General features: G+C 53.1%; 1 protein-coding gene across 2 annotated transcripts; it reads right to left on the bottom strand.

Annotated features, from left to right (window-relative positions):
• Positions 1-4,066: 4,066 nt before the first annotated feature.
• Positions 4,067-10,624, bottom strand: KRT85 (keratin 85; the record flags this gene model as incomplete). 2 transcript variants are annotated; one of them, XM_081126487.1, is made up of 9 exons in its annotated part: positions 4,067-4,260; positions 4,696-4,727; positions 5,495-5,715; positions 6,092-6,217; positions 6,484-6,648; positions 7,349-7,444; positions 7,595-7,655; positions 8,211-8,419; positions 10,202-10,624. In XM_081126487.1, the coding sequence occupies 9 exons, from the start codon at positions 10,622-10,624 to the stop codon at positions 4,067-4,069; spliced, it is 1,527 nt and encodes a 508-aa protein (XP_080982613.1). The 2 variants fall into 2 exon arrangements, with proteins under 2 accessions (XP_080982613.1, XP_080982614.1); XM_081126488.1 differs by lacking the exons at positions 7,595-7,655; positions 8,211-8,419; positions 10,202-10,624 and adding an exon at positions 7,656-7,709.
• Between the last annotated feature and the right edge of the window lie 1,014 nt (positions 10,625-11,638).

Here is an 11,638-nt window from a genome sequence, read left to right as displayed (position 1 = left end):
TGTAGGTTCCTAGAGTGTCCCCCAACTATTCATATGTCAGGATGGAAGGACTGGTGGAGGCTAATCGGCTGAGATTTTTATTGTTGGTGGTTTGGAATTTTATTGTATTTGGGTGATTTTTTTAACATGTGTGATTAAATGTGGAAGGCTAAAGGCTTCCTCCCGGTAACCAAGTTGATGTCTGTAATTGTCCTCCCACCTGCCCTCATTCCTGACTGTTTTAGAGCTTCTCCAAGTGTGGTCCCCAGACCAGAGCCTGTAGCAGGGGCCTGGGGGGCATAGAAAAACCTTCGAGTTCTTCTCCCTGGCAGTGCAGTCCTCCCGATGCCTCTAGAATGTGTCCCCAGGACCACATTGGTCCTCTTGGACCTTGAGAGGACCAGATTTTTCTTAGTTTAGTGGCCCTCTAGCCTCTGCTTCCTGGACCCAGAGGGTCTGCATTCTGGGCACATCATGGTCTGGATCCCACCAAGGGGTAAAATCAGTTTCAAAGGACTTCCAGGCCTTCTGCGAGGAGGGGAGGGGGTCCCACCGGGCACCTGCTGCCCCAGGAGGGGCTGTGGGGGAGGATAGGGGAGGGTGCGCCTCTTCTTTCTCATGGTGCCCCTGGAAGACGCGTATACGCATATGTGTGCCTCTGGTGTTTTCTCCAATTTTTAATACAAAAGCTCATCCTCTGAGTGCAGCTTCCACCCTGCTCCATTCCCTGGCTACTCACCTCTCGCCACCATTGTGCAACAGCACCAAGGGAACAAGAGTGAGCATGTTGGGGGACCCCTTTATTTTTGAACAAAGCAGAAATAGGCAGGGACTTCTGGGGGCATAAAGGGTCTGGTGAGGGGGGCAGGAAAGTGGTGTGAGGTAGTTGTGGACTAAGCCTCGCCCACTGCAGGTCCCCCCACCCAAAGAGAGCAGAACTTAGTGCAGGCCCTCGATGCTTTAATTTTCAGTGAACAGATCACTCAATTCTGTCTCCTCTTAATGTCCACATCCCCGAGAGTGGCAGTGGTGTGAATATTTCCTGTGCCCATGTGCACTGCAAAGTGATTTCCTTGATCATGTGGTTAATTCGCGTTTCTCGCTATGCTTGGCTCAGGTGAGTAATGACATCAACCTGTGTTTCCTGAGATCCCAAAGACTGAAGCAGGGGCCTGATGGAGGCACTGGGGCTGGGAGCAGGAGCCGGCCTGGGAGTGGGTGTTGGTGACAGTGGTCCAAAGTGGAGGAAACTTGAGATTTGGTGAGGAGTGCTTGTGGCCTCAGAGAGAAAGGAAGACACCGAAGCCCAAGCCTCGCTGTTTTTGAAAGGATGATATTATAGACTTCTTCAGCCTTCTGAGACCCTGTGTACTTTTGGGGGAGCATTGAATATTGGAATAAAAGTAGAAAGCAGACAGAAGGTCTGATTTTTCTCTGATGGAATCTTAGCTTGTTCTGTGGAGTTTCAAAGGAAAGGACAGCCCAGGAAAGAGTTCCCTGAACTCTTGATTCCAGGGAAAAGTCAGAACTCGGCCTCTCCTTTAATTTTGTATTTTTCTAATAAAACTTTAGCTCTTGGTTACCTCTGAATTGCACTCTTTGCTTTCCACGGGGAATAGCTTCTTTATCAGGAGAGGGCTGTGGGAGCCCCGGAATCCTTTGAACCAGAAGAGTTTACGTTGCATTTTGCTGTTGGCTACAAGGACCGCTGCAGGAGAAGTTTCATCTTCAAACCAATGGCACCTCTGGCTGACTGACCAGTTGACTGGTCTTTGCACACAAAGCATGGAAACTTATTAAAATCTTATTAATATCTCTAAGCTCCTGGTGGTTTGACTTTTTAATGCATGGTGCCATTTTAGTTATGCTTGGCCCAGACCTATGGTAACATCGAGGTGTTTTCCCCAAGCACAGATTTACTCTAGCAACCCAGAACCACAGGAGGTCACAGGGCTGGAAAGGGCTCATCTCACAGGTACCCAGGCTGATGACCAGAGCATGGAGGCCACTTCTTGCCCAAGGTGTCCCTGAGACATGACAGAGTTTATGTTCAACTTTTGATCTCCTGACTTCTCAGCCCCTGAGATTTATCCTTTCCTGTGGATGAATGAGGTGCCCTAAGCGAAGTGGTGGCCTATTGTGACTATGACCATGTCCTCAAGGCCCAGACAGGTGGGAGACAGGAGAGGAGCAGGCAAAAAACTTGGAGAAAGCCAGCCTGGTGCCAGCTGGCAAACCTCAAACAGCAGCAGCCTGAGCACTTGGAAGAGGCTACTGTCTCCAGTGGAGTTGTAACCCTTTGGGCCTGAAGTAAGGTTTCATCAGAATGCACAGGGCCTTAACTTCTTCCAGAGAAAGGCTGGAGGATGGGGCAGCAGAGGGGGCTGGCAAGTGAATATCTCTGTGGAATAGTGGCAGCCAATCTTGGACTCACCTCCAGTGGATAACTGGAGGTGAGTCCAAGAGGGCTGATGTCTATAACTCCTGTTCTACCAGCTGCCTGTGTTCATCCAACCATCCCAGGCCTGAAACCCTGGACCCATATCCTAGGACTAGTTTGGGGTCAGAGCCAGAAGGAGACATACCTTGCCCTCAAGGAACTTCCAGTTTGACATAGGCTCCAGACAGACCCAATGACATCCCTTGTCTGAGCCACCAAGACAGAACTAGAGATCCTCAAGAGTTTGGACACTGTGGTGCAGAGGGAGGGGGATGTGTGCGTGTGGGAGTGAGGGTGGGGAGGGAGAATAGAGAGAGCAATGAGCAAAGGCAAACAGGAGGAGGGGTGTGGGATGGCCTATGTGCCCATGTGGGCTGCTCCTTGGTGCCCCAGAGGGTAGACTTGTCTCCTTTAGGTGGAGCCCTCATCTAGTAAGATCAGCACTGGGTGGAGAGGTTGTGTAGAGCTGGGGAGCAGGTGGAAAGGAGAAGATGGAGGGAGCCTGCATTTGGCATAAGGAGCACACACATAGGCTGGGAACTGGTTGGAACCAGGCAGGAAGGGTGAGAGTGATGAGTTTGGGATGGGATCCTGGCTGCTTGGTTTCTGTGGGGTATGGTCAAGGAGAAAGAGGTCATGGAGGGGAGCTGGAGCTGTGGTTGAAATCAGGCCATGGAAGTGGACAGGAAGAGGCAGAATCACTGGGGAAATGGGGAAATACTGCATGGGTGGTGGTGGAAAGGACTGGCCAGATGGAGATGGGATAAAAGGGAGCTGAGAGTCTGACTGTTGGGGGGCGCATACTATGTTCATAAGACCACATGTCCTTGCATCGCAGCAGCATTTATTGAAACACCGATTGAGAAAACCCAGAAGGCAAGCCACCCACAGACAGTCATAACAAGCGGGAGACCCAGGAAGTGGCCTAACCTTCTCCATCCCACCCGCTCCATGTTGGACAGACCTCCCCTGCAGGGCAGGGGGAGATCTGGAGCAACCATGGAGTTTTCTTTGAAATGTATAAGGTGCATTGAATAGCAATACTTGTCCAAAGTCAAAAGGATTTTCCTTCCCATAATGGGCCTCTCGGGAGGTCACAGGAGGAGTCTGGCTGGAACAGGTTAACACAGAGGAAGGCAGTCAGTCAGAGAGACAAGCATAACACACAAAAATGACCATGGGGCAGGTGCTCCCTGCAGAGACCTTCCCAACCAGGAGAGGGAACAGCAGGGTGTGTGTGTATGTGTGTGTGTGTGGGGGGGCGGTTGAGGGCATAGGGAGGACTTCTCTCTGATTCTCAGGTTGTGGGAGACCTGAGGATGGTTAGAATTATTTCTTGTCCCAGGGAAAAGCCAAGCTCCCATGATGTCCAGCCACCTTGGGTGACTGGTAATGTCCCAGAGAACTTGATGAGCAACACAAATTGGCCACGGGTATTTCTGAGTCAAACTGGACTTAAGTGAAGGGCTGGGAAAGACTCTCTAACTAAAGCCAAGAGAACCAGGAAACAACTCCCTAAAAAGAGAAGGTGGCGGAGCGGCCCCAGGGTCTGTCCCTCTGTGGGAACACTTGGAAGATTCCAGAAGCAAGCACACATTTTCATTCACACACCATCTGTGCACAAATGGACGCAGTGGGCCCCAGACTCTACGCAAAGCGGACCGACCGGCTGCTCCCGCAGCTGAAGCTGGAGGGGCGGGGCTGGCAGGGGGCGCAGGAGTCAGGTGCCATCACAGTGATGCTGCCCCCAGTGGCCACCGGGCCAGAGACAATCTGGCGCCCAGGGGTGATGCTGCATGTGAGGCCCCCACAGGTGACTCCGCCTCGGGAGCTGCTGACGCCTGTGGGAAGAAGGGACACACTGGGATAAGTGGCCCTCCATGATATCTCCAACCCCGGGGCGGGCCCTAATTGGCTTCTGCATGGCAGGAGCTTCCTCCTCAAAAGGTTTTAGTGGTTAATAACCCAAGCCTGTTCCTCTCAGCATCTCAGTCTTCCTAGGGGACTGGGGCAAGAAGGGCGAGGGGACCCTGGGAACCCAGAGGGGCGAAGCTGCCTAGCCCCATTTCTATGGGCCTGCTGTTCACATGGATCCCAGGGAGGGCGCTCACCCCTGCTTTCCCTATAAACCCTTTCGTGCCCCAGTGAGACGCCAGCAGAGGATGAATGGCTGCCTCCCAGTCAGGGAACATTCCAGGTTCAGTGGGTTTGACTGTAGGGTTCAGCTTTGCTCATCAACAAAGCCCTTTTCTAGGGGGTTTCCAGCAGATACTTACAAACATTCACGGCGCCCACACCTTCACACAGCCTATAGAAAAAGAAAACTGTTAACTCCGGACACTGAGCAGGATTCCTTGAGATGATTGCTGCTTGGGGACAGAGAGGGCCGTCCTGTGTACAGATCCTACCCCCAGAAGCAGAAGGGCTTCCCCCCAAGCCTGCATTTAAGGCTTTCTTTCTTTCTTTCTTTAACCATCCTCTGACCACGGAGACAAGGCGTTGTTTCAGCAGAGGTGGGTGAGATTGTAAACTCTGCCCATTGCTTCCAATCTGAAAGACCAAGCCCATGCTGGATAGTATGATCGGGCTCACAGAAAGCAGCTGAATCACATGCACCAGTGTGTGAAAGGGCTTTGTTGTCAATGAAGAGCTATTACGCGCATACATATAGAGTGCATTGTCCTTAAAATACGCAAGCCTGCCTGCAGGCCAAGCTGCAGCCTCCTGTAGGAAGCTACTCAAAGACAATGGATTTTGGGGGCACAGGACTTGGGTGCAGGTCCCAGCTATTGCACTTATTAACTGTGCGGCCGCCAGAAAGTCACTGAACACTGAGCCTTATTCCTTACCTTTGGGTGGGGAAAAATGATACCTACCTCATCGAATTGTGAGGGTTACAGTGAACACTTAGCACAGGCTGAACACATAATACGCATTTGATAATTATTATTATTGAAACTTGACCTGTACTAGCAGTGGACGGAGATGTAGCTCACATTTGGGCTTAAGGAAATTCACTCCCAGAGGACCAGGACCCCTACCTCCTGTACCCCACAAGGTCCTCCTTAGTCCCACCTGTGCTCCTCGCCCTCCAGCAGGCGCCTGTAGGTGGCGATCTCGATGTCCAGGCCCAGCTTGGAGTTCATCACCTCCTGGTACTCCTTGAGCAGGCAGGCCATGTCTTGTTTGGCCTTCTGCAGGGCGGCCTCCAGCTCAGCCAGCTTGCAGCGGGCGTCGCTGATGGCCGCCTCACCCTGCTGCTCTGCCTCGGCTACAGCAGCCTCCAGCTTGGCCCGCTATGGGGAAGATGTGAAGATAGGATGAGAGAGGAAAGGCACAGCTTGGTTCACCCAAGCTGATGGACTAGGACAAGGAGAGGAGGGTCCCAGAGAGAAGGCAGGTTAACTCCCTAAGACAAGGTAGTTAACTGGATGTAAACACGAAGGAGGTAAGCTTTTCACCACCTCTCCTTGGTGGTGGTGAGGGGATGGCCAAGAAGGGGGTCATCAGTGATATGGCTCATCCCAGCTCAAGTGTTGTGTGATGTGGTAGAGCCCTGTCCCACTCTCTGGGTCACTTGTACACCGTGGGGCCTGATTGGGGTCAGGAGGGCAAAGGGCCTGGTGCTGCAGTCTGCCTGTGCTGGGTATCTGAGTGCTCCCCACACCCTACCTGGCACTTGGCATTCTCAATCTCGGCGGTCAACCTCTGGATCATGCGGTTTAGCTCATTGATCTCCTCCTTGGTGCGGCGCAGGGTCTCCCCATGACGGATCACTGTGGCCTTCATCTCCTCACACTGCAAGGAAGCAGAGATGCTCCTGAGGCTCAGGATGAGACATCCTACCCACTCAGGGCACCACCGATGACAGTGCAGGTTGTACAGTGCTCAGCCTCTGCAGCCATCCATGGCAGCCCTGCCCTGCTACCTCAACCTGAGAGCTGTCTGGCCTTCTGTTACCATCCCTAAGATCAGAATCCCCAGACAAAAGAAGCCTTTTCTAATATATACCTCACATCCTTCCCACTGGCATGTCTAGGAGGCAGGTGTCCTGTGCCACTGACCTTGGTGCGGTACCAGGACTCGGCCTCAGCCCGGCTGCGGCTGGCTACATCGTCGTACTGGGCCTTGATCTCGGCCACGACGCAGTCCATGTTCAGGTCCCGGCTGTTGTCCATCTTGACAATGACTGAGGTGTCTGAGATGTGGGCGTGGAGAATCTGGAGCTCCTGGGGGACCAACAGCCAATGCATTTGGTTTTGTTGCCAGATCTGGGTCTTGTGCTCCACCCCTGGGGCAGTACCCACTCTCTGGAGGAGGCACTGGTCATAAACGCTACATGAGTCCTGCTACTCATGTTCCCACCACTTTCATCCACACACAGGCACATCATCAAACAATAAAGCTGGAAGGGGCCCTAGAGGCCAGCTGGGATAGCCTCTGACTTAACAAATAGGAAAACAGACCCAGCATATGAAAAAGGCCTAACTCAGAGTCACCTGGCAAGAAAACTAGGGTTTCAATGCCAGAAGTAGTGATTTGTCCATTAATTAAGACCCTTTTCTAATTAGAAACCCACCTTGATCCCCACCTCTACATATGTACTTTTATATAAATGTGTAGACTGACATGTGCACAGACCACACACAGGCACAGACTCTGCAACACACAGAGGTGCTCACAGGCACAGAGAAGCCGACCACACACGATCCAGTCCTCAAACACCTATGCCGGGCTCTCAACTCAGCACATACATACACATGTCTGAGGTGGCCGCACACCACTCCCGTTTTGCTTGTGTGTACATGTTCTTTACACACTTATATCAAACATGGGGCAAACACATGCACACAACGCACCCTCTCCCCTCTCCCCTAGGTCTCCACACCTCTCCTCTACTGCCCCTGCTGGTTGGCAGGACCCCCTCACCTCGTCATAGAGGCGCTTCAGGAAGCTAGACTCCTCCACCAGGGCCTCCACGTTGGCCTCCAGGTCTGATTTCCGCAGGTAGGCACAGTCCACGTCCTGGTGGTGGAGAGAGGAGGAGGGGCGCGCGTGTGGAAGGAGAACCAAGGAAGGAAGGCGCCTCTGGGGTCAGTGTGGTGACGGCGCCCCCTGTTGGAGGTTGTGCAGGTGGGTCCCCCTCCCTCCCTGCCCTGTGGCCAGTCCCCTCACCTTCTTCAGAACCACGAACTCGTTCTCTGCCGTGGCTCTCAGAGCCACCTCCTCTTCATACCTGAGTGTGGGGAACAGAAGGGACAGAGCTGAGGGGCTGGCACTTGGATACCATACCAGTTCCCAGGCAAGCTCTTCTGGGGACCAAAAGGGATTAACCCCCTGCAAATGTTATATTGTTCTATTTGTGTGTTAGTCACGGGCTAGCCCTTGTGCCAGCCTGGCTTATTTCACCTCAGTTCTCTGCTTGTGGGTTGAGATCAGGGGAGCACACTCTATCCCCAAGTCTAGAATCATCTGTGCACCCTAGATCCAGAGAGAGCTAATGCACTGGGCAGGGAGAGCACAGAGCCTGTGTCATACAGGTGAGCCGGGAGGGTCAGGAACAAAGATAGCTGCAGAACTCCATGGGATTCCTTTCCTCACTCCACTGAAAATGCTCTAAGACCCACAAGACCTCCCGGGGTGGAGGTGGAGCCAAAGAATCCAAAGAAGCCTAGGTCTGTCCTGGACATTCCCTGGGGTTCCAGGTAGCTCCTGTTGAATCTTAGAGAAGCTGCTTCCAGGTGTGAGCGGAGCCTTCCTCTCCCCGTCTCCCCCTTCCTGGTGCACTCACTTCTTCTTGTAGCCCTCCAGCACCTCCTGCACGTGGTTGAGCTCTGAGGCCAGCCTCCCGCTGTCGGCCTCCACGCACTCGGCCTCCCGCCTCAGCGTCTCGATGTAGCCATTGAACAGCGGCTCCAGGTTGCTCTCGCAGCAGCGCTGGTTCTGGTAGTACTGCCACTTGGTCTCCAGCAGCTTGTTCTGCTGCTCCAGGAAGCGCACCTGCACCCAGGGATGGGAAAAGAGACTCAGTGGGGAACCTAGGGGCGGGGTGCATGGCCCACAGAGCTTGCTCTGCCCTAATGCTCCCTGAAAAGCCAGGGCCAGCCACGAGCTGAGCCGTGGAGTTGAACGTCTGCAACTCAAGGGCCTTGACTCCCAGCCCCGCAGGGAGACAGTGTGAGAGTGAGGGAAAGCACCCAGGTTTGAAACCAAAAGTCTGGTTCAAGCCCCAGTTCTGCCACGCTAAGCCGGCAAGTTGTCTGACTTCTTGGTGCTTGGTTTTCTCATGTCTAAAACAGAGATGATAATAGTACCTTCCTTCAAGTTGTGAAGATTGAACAAGTTAATGCATGTCAAGTGCTTAGAACAGTCCCTGACACATAGTAAGTGCTTCACTAGTTTAACTATTACTGTCATCACTATAATTAACAATTATTATAATTCACTTAATCATTTATGCAACATTTATTGAATATTTATTATGTGGTGCCAGGGCCTGTGCTAAGATACACATACACACATCCATCTATGTCTATATCATCTGTATCTATATCTACATCTATACCTATATCATTTATATCTTTATATCTGTATCTATATCTATATCATCTATATCTATATCTATCTACATCTATCTATCTATTTCATTCAATTCTTACAATCTTTTGGGTGGGGAGATGTTATTTCCCTCAACACGCAGATGGGGAAACTGAACTTGGTGTGCGATGACTAGCTTATTGTCACACATTGATGGAGTCAGGATCTGCTGTCCCTTGAGCCCCCTTTCACCTGCCCACCACAGTTTGTCTAAGCAACTCATCTAAATTCTCTCAGCTTCAATTTGTTATTCAAAAAAATGGAGGTAATAATACACCCCACTGGGTCATTTTGAGGATTAACTAAGATCACTACAGAGAAAATGAGAACAGGAAGGTCACCCCTGTTGCCCCCAGAGCCCCTGATCCTAGATCTCAGAGCCTGGTCGTGTTTATTCGACCAGAGTGAGGCATCATGGACACTGGAGGAGCCAATATGAAGGGAGGTGCAGAGGTGGCCTTTTTGGGAGGCAGCCTCACAGCAGTGCGGCATTTATCACACTGTGCTGTTGGGCCTCCTCTCACCAGCCTGACTGCCTTCCCCTCCATAGTCCCAGCCTTCCATGCGTGAAAGAGACTGCCAAGCCTGGCTGATTAACTGTCAGACCTCCTTGCTACTCACCACTGTCCTTGGAAAATAATACTAACAGCTAACATTTATTGAGCAGTTACTATGTGCCCACATTTTTCATGCATGAACCCATTAATCCTCACAACCACCATTTGAGGCTGGTCGTGTTATCCAGACACACAGCTCGCCTGAGGTCTCACACCGCTGAGGGGCAGAGCAAGGATGGGGCAGGCAGCATGGCCCCCAGCAGTGCCTGTCACTTCCTGTGCTGCCTTGGCCATGAGCCATGTGCCTTTTGCTCTCCCCATTCGCTCCCACTTTTCCAACACCCAGGGCCCAGTCTGGTTTTTCAGGGGCAGGGCCGATGCTCCCACGCTGTCTCCGGAAAGCACACAGGCAGTTTAGACCACAGGCTTGATTTCCGGACCGCTCGGGGCCCCCGATACACTTTGCTGGAATTAAACAGTGCAAGCCTATCCTGCTGCCTACGATGGTTGCACTTCTCTCCCTCTGATGTCTCGAACCTGGCTGCCAGGCTGTGTCCCCAGCAGACCAGGCCCTTCCTGAGGGAGGGCAGGGCTGGAGCCTTCTCCGGACCATCTGGGCCTCACTGACCTTGTCGATGAAGGCGGCGAACCTGTTGTTGAGACACTTGATCTGCTCTTTCTCCTCATGCTTCACGCACTGCGCGTCGGGGTCGATCTCCAGGTTGAGGGGCGTGAGCAGGCTCTCGTTGACCGACACGGTGGTGATGCAGGGCGGGCTGGGCCCGCACACGCCGCCCGAGCGGTATCCGAAGCTGCGGCCGCAGGAGCCGGGCCGGAAGCCGCCCACAGCCATGCGGGGCCCGCAGGCGCCCAGGTGAGAGAGGCTGCGGCTGCCGAAGCCCCCCGTCAGCCCCCGGTAGCAGGACACCCCCCGGTAAGGGGCGGCGGTGATGCAGCAGCGGCTGCCGGTTTTGGGGGCCACGGCCGAGCAGGAGCTGAAGGTCCTGGTGACCCCACATCCTGGGCTGATCCGGTAGGAGCGGCAGGACATGGTGTGGGTCTGAGCGCGGGGGGACTCTTCCAGGGCTGCCGCGTGCGGTGCTTAACTCCCTTCTGGCCTCTCTGATCCTTCCTGGCCCTTTTATTGGTGGGGAGAGCTAGGGTTGGCTGCATAAAAGTAGTGAAAAGGCATTTTATGTTGTTTATGGGCTTGGGGAGTTTGCCAGCAACTCCCCAGAGACTCGTCTTAAAGTTGAGCTCGGCGGCGACTCAAGGGCTCCGCGAAGGACTCAAGATGTTATTAGGAAGCCTGCGCGCTTGCACTTTTCATCTTCAAAGCTCGTTCACCTACGTCAAGTAATTAATTTTCTCATGTTCTCCCCGTGAGATGGCTCAGCCCACACCTGGAGATAAATTTGAACTCCACAACAGTCTGAGGTGGCCGATTTGGGGGAGAGGCAGGAGCCACTGTCTCAGGGGGAAGTTCTAGGGTCCCGGACTGGGTGAGACTACAAGCGGTTAGAACCTTGCTCCTCCCGGTTCCACGCAATAGTCGTTGTCAAGTATATCGCTGTGTTTCAGGGTCCAGTAGTTCAGAGAATCCTAACCCACCCGGGCAGCAGTGCCTGAAGGTGGTTCAGGACAGAGGGCCCATTCTGACCATGCTCCCTACAGGACAGAGGGGTGGGGTGGCCGGTCTCGTAGAACCTTCTGGATTCCAATCCAGAAGATTCTGCTTCAAAGTCTTCATTTCTCACCCAGCAAAACTGCAAACCACTTAACTCTCGGTGGCCTCAATAACAGCCACTTGCGGGTAATGGGGAGCCTCCCCTTTAGCCACTTTCTCCCTCTTGGCTGAAGGAGGCAGAGCCCTAACCTGGGATAACCTGGCTGCTCTGAACTTGCTCTGGGCACCTTCCCTTGGCTGTTGGAGAAGAAACAGTTCCTTCGAGTCTCTCTTCCAAGACCACCAGCCAGAGGAGGTACTCGTGCTGTTCGTCAGCCCCAGAATGGTCACCCTTAGAGGAACATTTAGAGACCACTGGGTGGGAAGGTGGCTCTTCTT

This window comes from Miniopterus schreibersii (genome assembly GCF_964146895.1).
Source record: "Miniopterus schreibersii genome assembly, chromosome: 2".
Taxonomy (NCBI): Eukaryota; Metazoa; Chordata; class Mammalia; order Chiroptera; family Miniopteridae; genus Miniopterus; species Miniopterus schreibersii.
Note: the sequence above shows the minus strand (reverse complement) of the source record. Positions and strands in the feature narration are given on the sequence as shown.